The sequence below is a fragment of the Telmatherina bonti genome (assembly GCF_933228915.1).
Source record: "Telmatherina bonti genome assembly, chromosome: 11".
In the NCBI taxonomy this organism is placed as follows: domain Eukaryota; kingdom Metazoa; phylum Chordata; class Actinopteri; order Atheriniformes; family Telmatherinidae; genus Telmatherina; species Telmatherina bonti.
Genome location: NC_136629.1, coordinates 11,616,910 through 11,630,153, shown reverse-complemented (window position 1 = coordinate 11,630,153; position 13,244 = coordinate 11,616,910). Strand labels below are relative to the sequence as shown.

General features: G+C 37.8%; 1 protein-coding gene across 3 annotated transcripts in view; it reads right to left on the bottom strand.

Annotated features, from left to right (window-relative positions):
- The window catches only part of gbf1 (golgi brefeldin A resistant guanine nucleotide exchange factor 1), a 104,653-nt gene that overhangs the window by 50,934 nt on the left and 40,475 nt on the right, over positions 1-13,244 (bottom strand). For all 3 annotated transcript variants that reach the window (XM_079248923.1, XM_079248925.1, XM_079248924.1), the window contains exon 4: positions 6,652-6,783. In XM_079248923.1, the coding sequence (XP_079105049.1) occupies positions 6,652-6,783 (132 nt within the window). The remainder of the gene's footprint in view (positions 1-6,651; positions 6,784-13,244) is intronic.

The window sequence follows — 13,244 nt, the reverse complement described above, 5'->3', positions numbered from 1 at the left end:
GGGAAAAGAAAAGATAGAGTGGAATTCTAAATAACTGTGAGAAATGAGGCTTAGTTTGCTGCTCCCTTCAAGCCAGCACACCTCAGGCCAGAGGAACTGACTCAATCTAAAATAAACGGGGACATAATTTCCCTTCCTCTTTGATTCTTCACAAATACTAAAACACAAACGGAGACCCGGCAGCATGAAGAAAAAACAACAACAACTGCCTGCAACAAGCTATTCTATTCTGCATAAAAAAAATAAGATGATCTTACCCCAGGTAGATGATACTAAAAGCTTTAATCACATTTAACTCCATATGAAAATCTGAAACTACAAGAGAAAAGAGAAGTGTTCAGTCCTGAATGAGCTGCTTTCAGCCAGCAGATGGCAGTACCTGACAGGACCAGTGCTGGTTTTATCCACTTGCATCTGATCAGGATTCCTGCAGGCATCAGTCCTTTTCTGGCCTTATAGTGGACATTTGCACTCACTATCTCTGTGTCTGATTTTATAAACACCGGGTTTATATTAAGGTCGTAGATCAGGGCTAACAAACTCCACGAGGGTTTCAGTCCTGAAGGTTTTAGACCTTTCCCTGGAAGTGGGGTTAGGCTTCATGTATGAACTTGTTATCTTGGAGATGGTTTGAGTCACTTTTAGCCCTTTACTAACCTTGTATCTACTTTCCAAATAATACAAACATTGACTTGTTTTTATCTGCCTCTTGTCTGAAATGACCACCAAAATAAATGAAGTACATCTTCATAACTACAAGGCTGCATGACTAACCCTGCTCAGAAAGCTGAGGTGTGTGAGATTACCACAGAAGTGTCATAATAAAAGTATGTACTACTCTGAGTAACTTTCCTCCTAAAGGAAACCTGCTTCACTTAAAGTGAAAACCAGAATGAAACCACGAATGAGTAAAGCAGTCCTATAACTGAGAAAAGTTGACCTGGGAATGAGTAAAATAGTCCTAGCAATGAGTAAAGTAGTCTAAGCAGTGAGTAAAGTCCTTGGAATAAGTATAGTAATCTTAAAAATAGGTAAAGTAGGTCTAATGATAAGTAAAGTAGTCCTAGCAATGAGTAAAATAATCCAAAGAATGGGAAAGTAGTCCTAGAAATGAGCAACAAAATTATAGGAATGAGTAAAGTAATCCAAGGAAGGAATAAAGCAGCCAAAAGAAGAAGTGAAATAACCCCAGTACTAAGTAGTTGTATGGATGAGTAAAATAAATCAGTAAAGTAACCCATAAATCAGTAAAGTAACCCTAGTACTAAGTAAAGTGGTTGTAGGAATTACTAAAATAGTCCAATAATTCAGTAAAGTAACCTGAGTACTAAGGAAAGCAACTCTAGAAATCATAGGAATAAGTAAAGTAATCCTAGGAAGGAATAAAGCAGCCAAATGAAAATGTAAAGTAACCCTAGGACTAAGTAAAGTAGTTGTAGGGATGACTAAAATAGTCCAATAAATCAGTAAAGTAACCCTAGTACTAAGTAAAGTGGTTGTAGGAATGAGTAAAATAGTCAAATAATTCAGTAAAGTAACCCGAGTACTAAGTAAAGCAACCCTAGAAATCATAGGAATAAGTAAAGTAATCCTAGGGAGGAATAAAGCAGCCAAATGAAGATGTAAAGTAACCCTAGGACTAAGTAAAGTAGTTGTAGGAATGACTAAAATAGTCCAATAAATCAGTAAAGTAACCCTAGGACTAAGTAAAGTAGTCATGCGAATGAGTAAAATAGTCCAATAAATCAGTAAAGTAACCCTAGTACTAAGTAGTTGTAGGAATGACTAAAATAGTCCAATAAATCAGTGTAATAACACAAGTACTAAGTAAAGCAGCCCTAGAAATCACTGGAATAAGTAAAATAATCCTAGGAAGGCATAAAGCAGTCAAAGGAAGAAGTAAAGTAACTCTAGTAGTAAGTAAATTAGTCATAGGAATGAGTAAAGTAGTCCAATAAATCAGTAAAGTTACCCTAGTACTAAGTAAAGTAGGCGTAGGAATGACTAAAATAGTCCCATAAATTCGTAAAGTTACCCTAGTCCTAAGTAAAGTAGTCATAGGAATCATAGGAATAAGTAAAGTAGTCATAGGAATCACAGGAATAAGGAAAGTAGTCATAGGAATCATAGGAATAAGTAAAATAATCATAGGAATAAGTAAAGGAATCATAGGAATCATAGGAATAAGTAAAGTAGTCATAGGAATCATAGGAATAAGGAAAGTAGTCATAGGAATCATAGGAATAAGTAAAATAATCATAGGAATAAGTAAAGGAATCATAGGAATAAGTAAAGTAGTCATAGGAATCATAGGAATAAGTAAAGTAGTCATAGGAATCATAGGAATAAGTAAAGTAGTCATAGGAATCATAGGAATAAGTAAAGTAGTTATAGGAATCATAGGAATAAGTAAAGTAGTCATAGGAATCATAGGAATAAGTAAAGTAGTCATAGGAATCATAGGAATAAGTAGTCATAGGAAGGAATAAGTAGTCATAGGAAGGAATAAAATAGTCAAAGCAAGAAGTAAAACAACCCTAGTACAAAGTAAAGTAGCCATAGGAATGAGTAAACTCATGTCTGATGAGGAACTGTAGAAGGTAAAAATGGAACCAGTGCAGTTTTCCAGGTGTTTTAATAAATGTGTTACTCAGGTAAATATCCCAGGAAGTCATCAACCCATGTTGGAGACGGACACCTCCATCAGCTGTCAGGAGAATCCAGGGATAGACCCCACATTCCCCTTAAAAACACCACGAGGATCCCGAAAGAAGTGAGGCCCAAGATAGTATACTTCACAATAAAACTTCATCACCACCCAGGTGAAACCCAACACGCAGGACGCAACAAACACAAGCTACAGCGCCAGTGTCGCACACTATGCACTCTCATTGGTGGTCTCCAAGTAAGTTATGATATTGGAGGGAATTTTGGCATTTTCACTGCAGTAGCTGACAGATAAAGCATGAAGAATGACGAATCGGGAGATTTAGCTTAAACTGACAGAAATCCTGCTGTTAACTCCACCCTACAGAAGAAAAAACAACAACCCTGGTTTCGTCCTATTTTAAAAACAAGGAAACATCCTGGTGAATATCATCTTGTGATATCAGATCTCGAGGCCGATTCAGAAAAGAAGAGTATAAAACTCTCCGTGATTGGTTGTTTTGCCATGCAACAGCAAAAAAAAGTTGAACATTTATCAACTTTCTTGTCGTGTAGCAGGACCCCATGTGCACGTCTACATTAACGAAGGCGAAATTTCACCTGCACGAATGTCGCCTGTCGCTTGGCTCGAGGAGGGCAGCCATTTTTGCCTTATTGCCTCAACTCCCACAGGAAATGAATGGAGAATAAGCGACATCACCCCCCCTGTGTGGAGCCCATAAGAAGAGTTAACGTGCAGCTAAGTTGCAGGTCGCATTGATTTGAAAAGAAATGATGAGAAATGGTGATGCCATGGCAACAAAGGGGGGCGGTGGGGTTCAAGGATTAACGGAGCTGGTGTCAGGTCTGAAGTGACAGACAGAGGCTGTGGGAAGAAGCTGATTTGTGAAGTGATACTGATACCTGAAAATGAAGAAACTTCAGACACTCCTGAATGTTTTAGGTTTCTCTTCAATCCAACAACAACAGGACGACAGGGCTTTTTCACATGTACAATATTTCTTATATAAACGAGAAAAATAAGAGTATTCAGCGTTCTAAATGAGGCCGATTTCCGAAAAGGTTGTTAACACCGCTCACACTGTTCAGCCTTGGCTGCAGCTGTTTTGACAGCGTTGTAACATTGACTCAACCCCCGCTATCTAAGCTAACATCTGGTGATGCATGCTCGTTTCACACTTAACAAAACAACTGGCAGACACCGGCCATATTTTCATGATGAGGCTAATGAGGACAGGCAGTCCTGACTGTACGCCAGCACAAGTTGGCTTCTGAATCAATTATGACAGTAAAGCATTGCTGGCATTCCTGGACTGACCCGACAATGGCCAACAGCGCTGCCTAAAACGAGCTGCCAAACCAAAAAAAGAAGAGGAAAACTGCTTCATGGAGTTTTAAGATGACACAGTGAAGTAGCAAACTAGCTGACTTCTGCTTTATACTGTTCACATTTGTATGATTATGACCTGAATGCAGATAAATCTGTTCAATATGCACTGTAAAATCTAACTAGTTGGCTGTGGTGGCCATTTTATGTGTTTTTGTTTTCTTTTGTAAGAAATGGTTGTTATGTAAGTGAATTTGGTCTGTATATTATTTTTAAGTACGGGTTGTTCGTAACAGTTTATGTGTAACAGAGGGGTTATCTTATTAACTTTTAGATGAGTGGATTTGATGACTTTGATTTGTTTGGATTTGGAAATCAGGGTCAGATGGTGTTACGGAGAGTGCAATGTTGGCTTTTGTTAAATTAAATTAATTTATAGTATAGTATTTTTTAGTTTGTAAACATTTGTAAACAGTTTAATTTATTTTGCTTGAAGAAAAATTAATCATTTATCATTTTTTAAAATCCTTTTCCTTTTAATTTTTTGGGAGTGCGTACAAAACTGTTATAGTCCATGCTGCCACAGCCTTTTAGTTTAAAGTTTAAAGGCTCTGGCAGCGTGGACTATAACAAATGAGTTTGTGTTTAATATTTAAGTAAAGCTAATGTACTTACCTTTTCCACGTTACTTTAAAGTTTAGAGTAATGTGGAAAAGGTAAGTATGTTAGCTTTACTGAAATATTTAACGCAAACTCGATACCTAAAAAAAAAATTAGTTTTTGTTATTTTAAATGATCAAATGCAATTACATGAAACAGCTTTAGTTCATCAAACCTTAGAAACTTAAGGAGCATGTCGCAGGGTTAGAGCCGCCCTTAAATCAGTATGTAGAAAAATATTCAAGTTGAATAAAAACACACTTATAAATACACTATTTCGTCTCTTTTAGTAGTTTCTGTTAGAACTTTACTATTGCATTTAAAACTGCATGACAGGAAGTGACGTAGGAAAATGGAGACGGTGTTGTGCCGAAAAAAGCATCATCATCATCAAGAATAAATATCCGCCATCTACAGGCGAGACACTGTTACTGCGCTTCTTGCAATTGGGTGCGTTTAGCAGCAGGGGTGCTTTTTTTTTTATAGGTTTTATTAATGTTTGTCTTCAGATATATTGTGCATTTTATTCCTACATTACAGTGGTTGCTGTAGTTTTTAAATAAAGTTGGCTTGTTGAAAGGAAAATAGTCCGAGTAAACACTTTACTTTTTTTTTTTTTTATTCTTTTACAGAAAGAAAAGCAGTTAATGGCTTTATTTTGTTTTTATTCATTACTTTATTTTTTATTTATTTCATTATTTGTATTTATTTAATTCGTTTTTATATTTATTCGTTGTCTCCGCCACCAGACTGGATGAAGCGGTTTTACATGGTCCAGATGCAGCGCTGACTCTCTCTGCCAGTCTAAACGGGCTAGTAAACACATCCTCTCTCCATAACTCATTTACAGTACAGCACATTGTACTGTTCAAACTCTTTCATGAATTTTTTTCTAAAAACATCTATCCAGCTTCGGGAAATTTTTTCTTGAAAAAACAAATCCTCAGCATCAGGTTTTCCAGTTACCGTCCTGCCTTAATAAGAAGTGATTTATGGCTGAGGATGCTTGGAGGAGGGTCTACTCATCTCAACCTGATATTAAAATGTGACCTTTGACTCGACAAGTAAGCTGTGATAAGGAGTGTGTGATCACTCCTCATTGCACAATACACCCATGGCATTAAGGAGGGTTCCTCATCGAGATTCAGTCTTCGTCTCTCAGTATGCAAATTAGGTTAAGCTGGTGGACATCCCCGGTCTTGTCATAGGAGGTAACGTGAGCTTGATCATTTATTTCTTTCAGGCAGAGGAAGGGCTAACCTCCAGGGTCTTGATGGGACTTCAGATGACAAGGGAAGAATATTATGTCAGAGTGTAAAGAGGTTATTGACACATGGCAGAGATCTTTTCTGCTTGTGTGCTCATTTGGAAAATCTGACGGGCTTGTTTGACACAGTTTGGTTTCATAATTCATTAAATCTGAAACGTCTGAAAACTTCACAGTTACCTTAGTAATGTTGCAGTTTTAGATATAATGATGGCATAGATTATAGTGCTGTCAAAGTCAACATGCTAATGACGTGTCACGATATTTCCATGTTCATCTAACTGGGCTTTCAGATTCTCCACCATCAACCTTTTTCCTTTCCTTTAGCATCTCTGCAGCTATGAATGGATTTAAACCCTTTTGTTTTTTGTCTCCTCAGCTTGTTGATTTAATTACATTTAAATAAAATATAAACCTTTCTAACATTTTATTGTTTGGTAGAATTTCTACAAAAACTTTGGGTTAAAAAAAAAAAAAAAAAAAAAAAAAAAGATTTTAATTTACCTTTTTTTCCACCTTATTCATCCAGTTACCACAACATGAGTCTTCTAAAGGCCAGAAAGGTCAAATGGGACTTTGTGTTCTTGGACTTTCAGTGTTTTTATTCTTGTTTCAACTATGAAGTGGTACATATCAGCTTGTGACCACGGCTCTTTGCGAACAAACACAAATAAGACTACTGAAAAGGTAAAATGTAAGTTAATGTTATGCTGCTGTGGACATTTCTTACCAATAAGGCCGTAGGATAGGAACTTGTTGACAGAGGTAAGAGCAAGGCCTGTGATTGGTCCAGTGGTGTCCTCAGATCGGACAACTTCCAGGAAGGGTCGCAGGAAAAGGTTGGGTTCAATATCTGACAGCTCTAAAGAAGAAGAAGAAGACACACACAGTTAGCCAAATAAATGCAGCAAAATTCCAGGAACTTCCAATTTTAACCACCAATTTACCCCTTTAAGGTCCTGGTCTACCATTTGGCCGATGTAAATTTGCAGTGAATTTGATTAATTTTTTAAAGAAATTGGGGAAATAAACTACCTGTTAAAACATTATCAACTTCTTCTTTTTTAACGTCTCAATTATTTTGTAAAAAACATTTATTATGTTTATTTTTGTCCAAAACAAACAGAAAAAAGCAGAGAAGCATTTTTCTTTTGGCCTGTTTTTGTTAGTGGGAAATTTAAAGAGGCAAACACCCACAAGTTATTCAGAAGTAGACATTAGATCCATTTGGAACACATCAGTTCACTGCTCTGCATCAGACCACGCTGCTTTTTCTACCCGTTCCCTGCTTCTCATCATTTATGTTTGTCTAAGTTCACCAACATACACAAGTCAGAGCAGCAACTTAACACATTTAGCCATGTTAGCATGCTCTCAGCGACTTGCTGGAGTTCAAACTGAGCATCAGAACGAGGTAGAAAGAAGACTTAAGAGACTTTTGGTGGCAGGAATCCTCTTTCTGATGAGTAGCATCAGAAACAGGTGGAAACAACATGAAACCATGGAAAAATAGCATGTGGCCAAGGCCTAGAACTGATCAGGAAGGTTAGCTAAACACAGCTAAAAACTAGCGACTATACTCGACATTTTACTCCACTATCGCATCCACCCTGACTTTAACAGTCTCTCGCTTTCACAAGAGAAAGGAGGTCCAGAGGGGGAGGCAAAAATATGAAACAGGTAAAACAACAGCAGGGAAAATTAGTGGAGTCACGCATGCTGCTGTGATATGTAGTCCCAGAGGACTGCTTGCCACAGCAATACTGGGAGGATTATGGCTTTCTTAAGAGCAGCTCCACTCCAGACATGGAAAAATAACTTGAACATCAAAAGCATAGAGGATAGTGTCCAACCAATTTCCAAAAGCACACATGTGACTGCTGTGCATTAGTGCGTGATATCCTATACCCCTGCGGCTTGTTTAGAAATCAAATATGAAATCATTTGGAAATTCTCACAGTCCCTTTATCAGCCGCCAGGCCACTTTCAGGCCTTTCTTTCAAAAGCAGATCTCTTACTTTTTCAGCCTTACTGAATATTTTTTCATCTGGTCTTTTAGTTTTTGTAAAATTTGCAATCTCCAAGCTGTTTTGTTTTAACAGGGGTAGGGTGACACAGCGTGTAAATTTAGCCAGGACTGCACAGAGAAAACAAACAGGTCCCCCACCAAGTCATACCATGAAAAACATAAACTTGGGAATTAAATGAAATCAAAACTGGTGTTAACTTGAGAGAGCGAAAGAGCTCTGCTGGTTTGATTTGTCCATCAGTGGTCAGAAAACTTTTAAAAGAGGGTTTTAGTGTCCAATTACTTTACAGGGTGAAAAAAGGCATGTTGTAAGGGTGGAAGGAGGGTGCTCAAATGAATCTGTCAATAGATCCTGATGAAGACTTCATCAGAGGCGATCACTCTGTAAGTGGCACGGCTGCGTTTCCAAAGACCACAGATTGGAAAACTCAATTGTGTAGTATTGATCTGGCTGGCCATCGGTGAACGGGGGGCTGACTGGAGCGGTCCGTCTGTGGCCATCACCAATTTTCTTAAATAAAGTCTAAATACAGGCTCTGCTCTTCGGCTCAATCTCCAGGGCTTGTGGAGTGGAGTGAAATAAATAACAGAGGCTGCAGTTGTGGTAAGGCAATCACTCTATAACCAGGTTGACCTCTGGCTGACATTGACCAAAACAAGAAAAAGAAAGAAAGAAAGAAAAAAAGCAGGATTAGTATCTAAAGGCTGTGTGTGCAGGCTACAACCTTGATGTAAGAATGCATACAAGTCGAACTCAAGATGGGCTTAATTGGTGAAAAAGTTTGTGAAATGAGCCCATTACGATTCACCGTGAGTCTAATCCCATCTACCTTCGCCGTGGTGGAGCCCCATCTTTCTGCCAGGGGGTGTGTAGTGTGAGAGTCCAGCCATGTGTGGATTACCTCTCCAAATGACCTCAGCAAAGATGGAGAGGGGAGGCAGGGGTGAACCCTTGTCCCCGGGGGAGTATATCAGGATGAGGCCGGCTTACCGCAAAACAGAAGCCATCTTTAACACATGCACATCTATTGGCAGTGGAGCAGAAAAGGCTTAAAATACAGGCAACAACAGCAGGAGCTAAATCTGAGGTGTACATACACCTTATTGTTCAGAAACAGGAATAGTAAGGATGAATTCATGAAACACAAATGGAAAAAATAATTTGGCGGTGGAGTCACTTCAAAGCAGCAGAGTTGTATAAACATGCCCATCTTCCACACGACCACGGTGCTAAGGAGCCCTGCATTACAGGCAAATATCAAGTTCTTTTCATCGCAGATACATCAAAGCAGAGCCGGATTACTCCGATGGCATCCGCACTGCAACGCTGCAAGTGTGTGTTATAGGTCCGCTAACTGACGCCAACATAGCTGAGAGGAGACAGCAATGGTCCACCAATCAGATGGTCAGAAGTTGAATCACTAGCTAGACCCGTCATGTTTGTCAAGTGTCCTTGGACAAGACTCTGACCCCACATACAGTCGTCCTCAAATGTATTCGTCCCATTTTGTTCAAGACAAGGCTGAATTTACAACAGATATGCAAATAATTGGAGACTAAAAAAAAAAGGAATAGTTACTGAAATTTTGTTAAATTACAATTTAGTAATATAAGAAATCTTTTTTTTTCCCTTTTTTTTCGTTTAATTGAGTTGAACAGTGGGACAAAATACCTGTCAACAGGTGCAGAAGTCTGACTGAGAGGAAGAGAAAACACCTGACTGTAGCCGAAACATTAAAGGGTTGTTAAACTAAATATTAGTTTCTGACTGATGTAACAGATATTATTTTATCATATTTGTTTGCTTTATAAAAAATATATTTTATTGAACCAGAATTAGAAAATAATGTAATGTTTGTTTAAAAAAAAAAAAAAAAAAATTAAAAAAAAAAAATTATTTATGGTTATTTTTTTCTATTTCAGCTTATTTCAGCTTTTTTTTCTTCCCTTCAATGGGAGGGTATGAATATATATGAGCACAACTATATGTGTTCACCAGCAAAGCTTTAATCAGAACAAAAAAAAAACTTTGTTAAATGAGAATCATCTTGTAAATTATTAAATATTTAAAAACAAAACTACAACATCGCAAGTACTTTAATAATCCAACACAGGTAAATTCCACTGTTATAGCAACATTATATGAACAGAAGAAAAAACATTAATAATATGCAAAACATATTAATTAAACCAATACAAATACAAATGAGCCTGGACTAGAATATGATGCAAAGATTCAATTATCTAAATAAAAAAAATAAAAACAGAATAATATAAATATACAAATAAAAAATAAATTAAAAACAGAAAAATATTTTGAAAATGAATTAAAAGATAGAATTAGCAGATTAAAAAAAGAGAATTTTGAAGAATATGAAAAGAATATTATAGAAATATACCTTCAAATATCCAGCCATAGAAAAAAAAACTGCAGAAAAATTTAACAGATTTTTATAATGAAAACTATCAAATAAAAATGTAAAAATGAGGAAAATATGGGATTTAAGGGCTAAAGTGCACGTAAAGGAAGAAATACTGACGCACAAATGTTGGCATATTTGCATGTCGTTTACCATTTTGTTAAGATCCCAGTGAAACTAAATTAATTGATATAATTTCCTAATTGGAAATCTGAATTTTGTTCTCAAACTAAAGAGAAATGGAGCTATTATCAATGTTGACTTCTTATCTCTTAGACAGTGTGGTAACCTAATCCAGAGACAGATTACTGAAGGTTATCCTGTTCACTTTTTAAGATTTGGAACAAGCTTTAATCCATCAATGCTGCTTTCTGTGCTTGTTACAGAGGAAACTAAAGTTGGTATATACACACACACCATTTACATGACGGGCACCGCGGTAGAAAGAGTGATTGATCAAAATAATCGGGATGATTATTTTCTCATAATTGTGCAGCCCAAGCTGATCACTGGGGTCTCTGCTTCCTGTAAGATAGGAGGTACTGCAGCCTGAACAGCAAAACTGCTGCTTCAGGAACAGTTTCTCTCCCACCCCCACTCCCACACTTTAAACAAAAACACTGTAAATATGATACACACACACACACACACACACACACACACACACACACACACACACACACACACACACACACACACACACACACACACACACTCTCTCTCTACTGCTCTCTATAAGTTCAATAACTTCTCATCTGTGCAACTGCTTATTAATTATTTTACACTTATTTTCTCATTCACTGCACGACTGCGCCAGTATTATGTTATAATTATTGTATCTTAGGAGTTTAAATGATGTGTTTTTATTGTTGTTCTGCAGTGGATCTCTGTAGTAAGGGTGCATCACATCAGGATAGTCCGCTAGACTCGGTCCGATTGGGGACTTGGCCCAGTTTGTAGGGAGGTGTATCCATTCAAACAGAGATCGTGTTCACGCTGCACTTTGGTCAAACGCCATTAGAATAATATATCCCCATTTTCACCAAAGGTGGCGCTGCACTGGTGTTTAGCAAAAGAGAGAACAAGACCCACATGTAGAAGAAAACTTTGTTGCGAGTTTAACATTGAGACAAAACTATCGCTGTTTTGGGTTTTTTGTTTTTTTTATTGTGCCTTCTGCAAGTATACTGCAGAAATACACTGCAACAACGAACGCAGTATGAACACCAGACGAGGCAGAGGACTCTAAACGCCATCGCTATGTATTTACCCACAATGCAATGCTACGTCTAATCCAAAAAGTAACTTTTTTGTGACGTTGTAGCCCACTTTCTGTATGTTCTCCGCTTGAAACGGACTGAGACCTGCATTTGTAGGCGGACTGGATCCACTTCTTTGATCCAAATCAGAATTTGTTTGACGCATTCACATTTCTCCAAAGAAAGCAGATTTTCCGAGCAAACGGACTCGGATTCGAATCAAAAAGGCTGATGTGAACGTGCTCTAATTTGCATAAATGACAATAAAAGTGACCTGATCTCTGATGTGTTTTGGGCCACAGACTGTGAGTCACATGGAGAGGATATTCATGGCATGACGGAGGGCATTGCAGCTTATCAGAGACCTTCATCTCCAGGACGGCGAGGTGCTTCTCCCTTAATAACCATGGACCCCCAATAACCTGGAAAAGCTGTGCAACAGGAAATCCTTCAGGGTGGGAGGCAGACTTAGTGAACTGAGTTGAGAAATAGTTAAAAAAGAAAGTCTAAAAGCAAGCTTGAGCAGAGCAAAGTGAGGGACGTGTGGTCAGGAATGAGAAAGATCAGGGGTTTTAAAAAAAACTATTTTTTATTTCAAATAAATAAGAATAATCCATTATAAGAAATTTTGTCATTTTTATTAGTTTGATTTTTTTTTACTTGTCTTCTTGGGCATTATAGCAGCAGAATGATGGTCTGCCTACTGTGTTGTTTTTTCCTCATTGAAATCAAGAAAAATGATGTGCAAAAAAAAAAAGTTTTATTCCTTTTTTTGTTTTTAATCGACAAAAATCAGCAATATCAAAGAATTGTGAGAATCGCAATTTAAATCGAATTGGCACCAAAAAAATTCAGAATCAAATGGGGACAAAAGCATATCGTCACAGCCTTAGTATCGCCACATATATGTGGGATTCTGCAACACTTCTTCAGCCTGAAGCGGCTGCATCCTCTACGAGAAGAGAGAACTTCTTCCTTGTTCTCGAGGCTCCGAAAAGAAAATGACGTAATTTTTTTCTCACGGACTTGGCTGAAGACAGATGTTGACACATCGGGGTGGCAGAACTTTCTTTTTGTGTGGCTCCAGGAAGTATCGTGTGATTGGTCGGACATTTGAGATGGGCGTGGTTAACTCAGAAACGCATGAAATAAAAAAAACAGACTGTTTTGGTTAAACAGCTGACCGAGGTGGTGCGAAAGTACGCAAATTTAAACACACGGACGCAGCTGTGTGCATGACCCCTGCCGTGTCGCAGACGAATTTTCTCATTAAATATGAAATAACAGGGTTCTTTAAATCATAAAAGCACAGACATAGTGTCATCTTCGCTTTCTGGTGTCCATTAATGGGCAGAAGAAAAAACTCTGTGTTCTACTGGATTTTGAGCAAAGTTTGTAAAATAAAATGATGCCAAATGTCTCTCTATGTATCGTATGTCACGCTGGGTTCCTATGGGTTAATAGTTATGGACTGGTAAGGGTACGTCCTCGGATTGTTAACCCGGGTTCAGCGAGCAGGCTCTGCCGCTCCACACTCATATCAAAACTAAGGCGACAACTAATCATAACTACTTTCATGTCCATGTTAAATCTTTATTATTCTCACTGCTGTGGG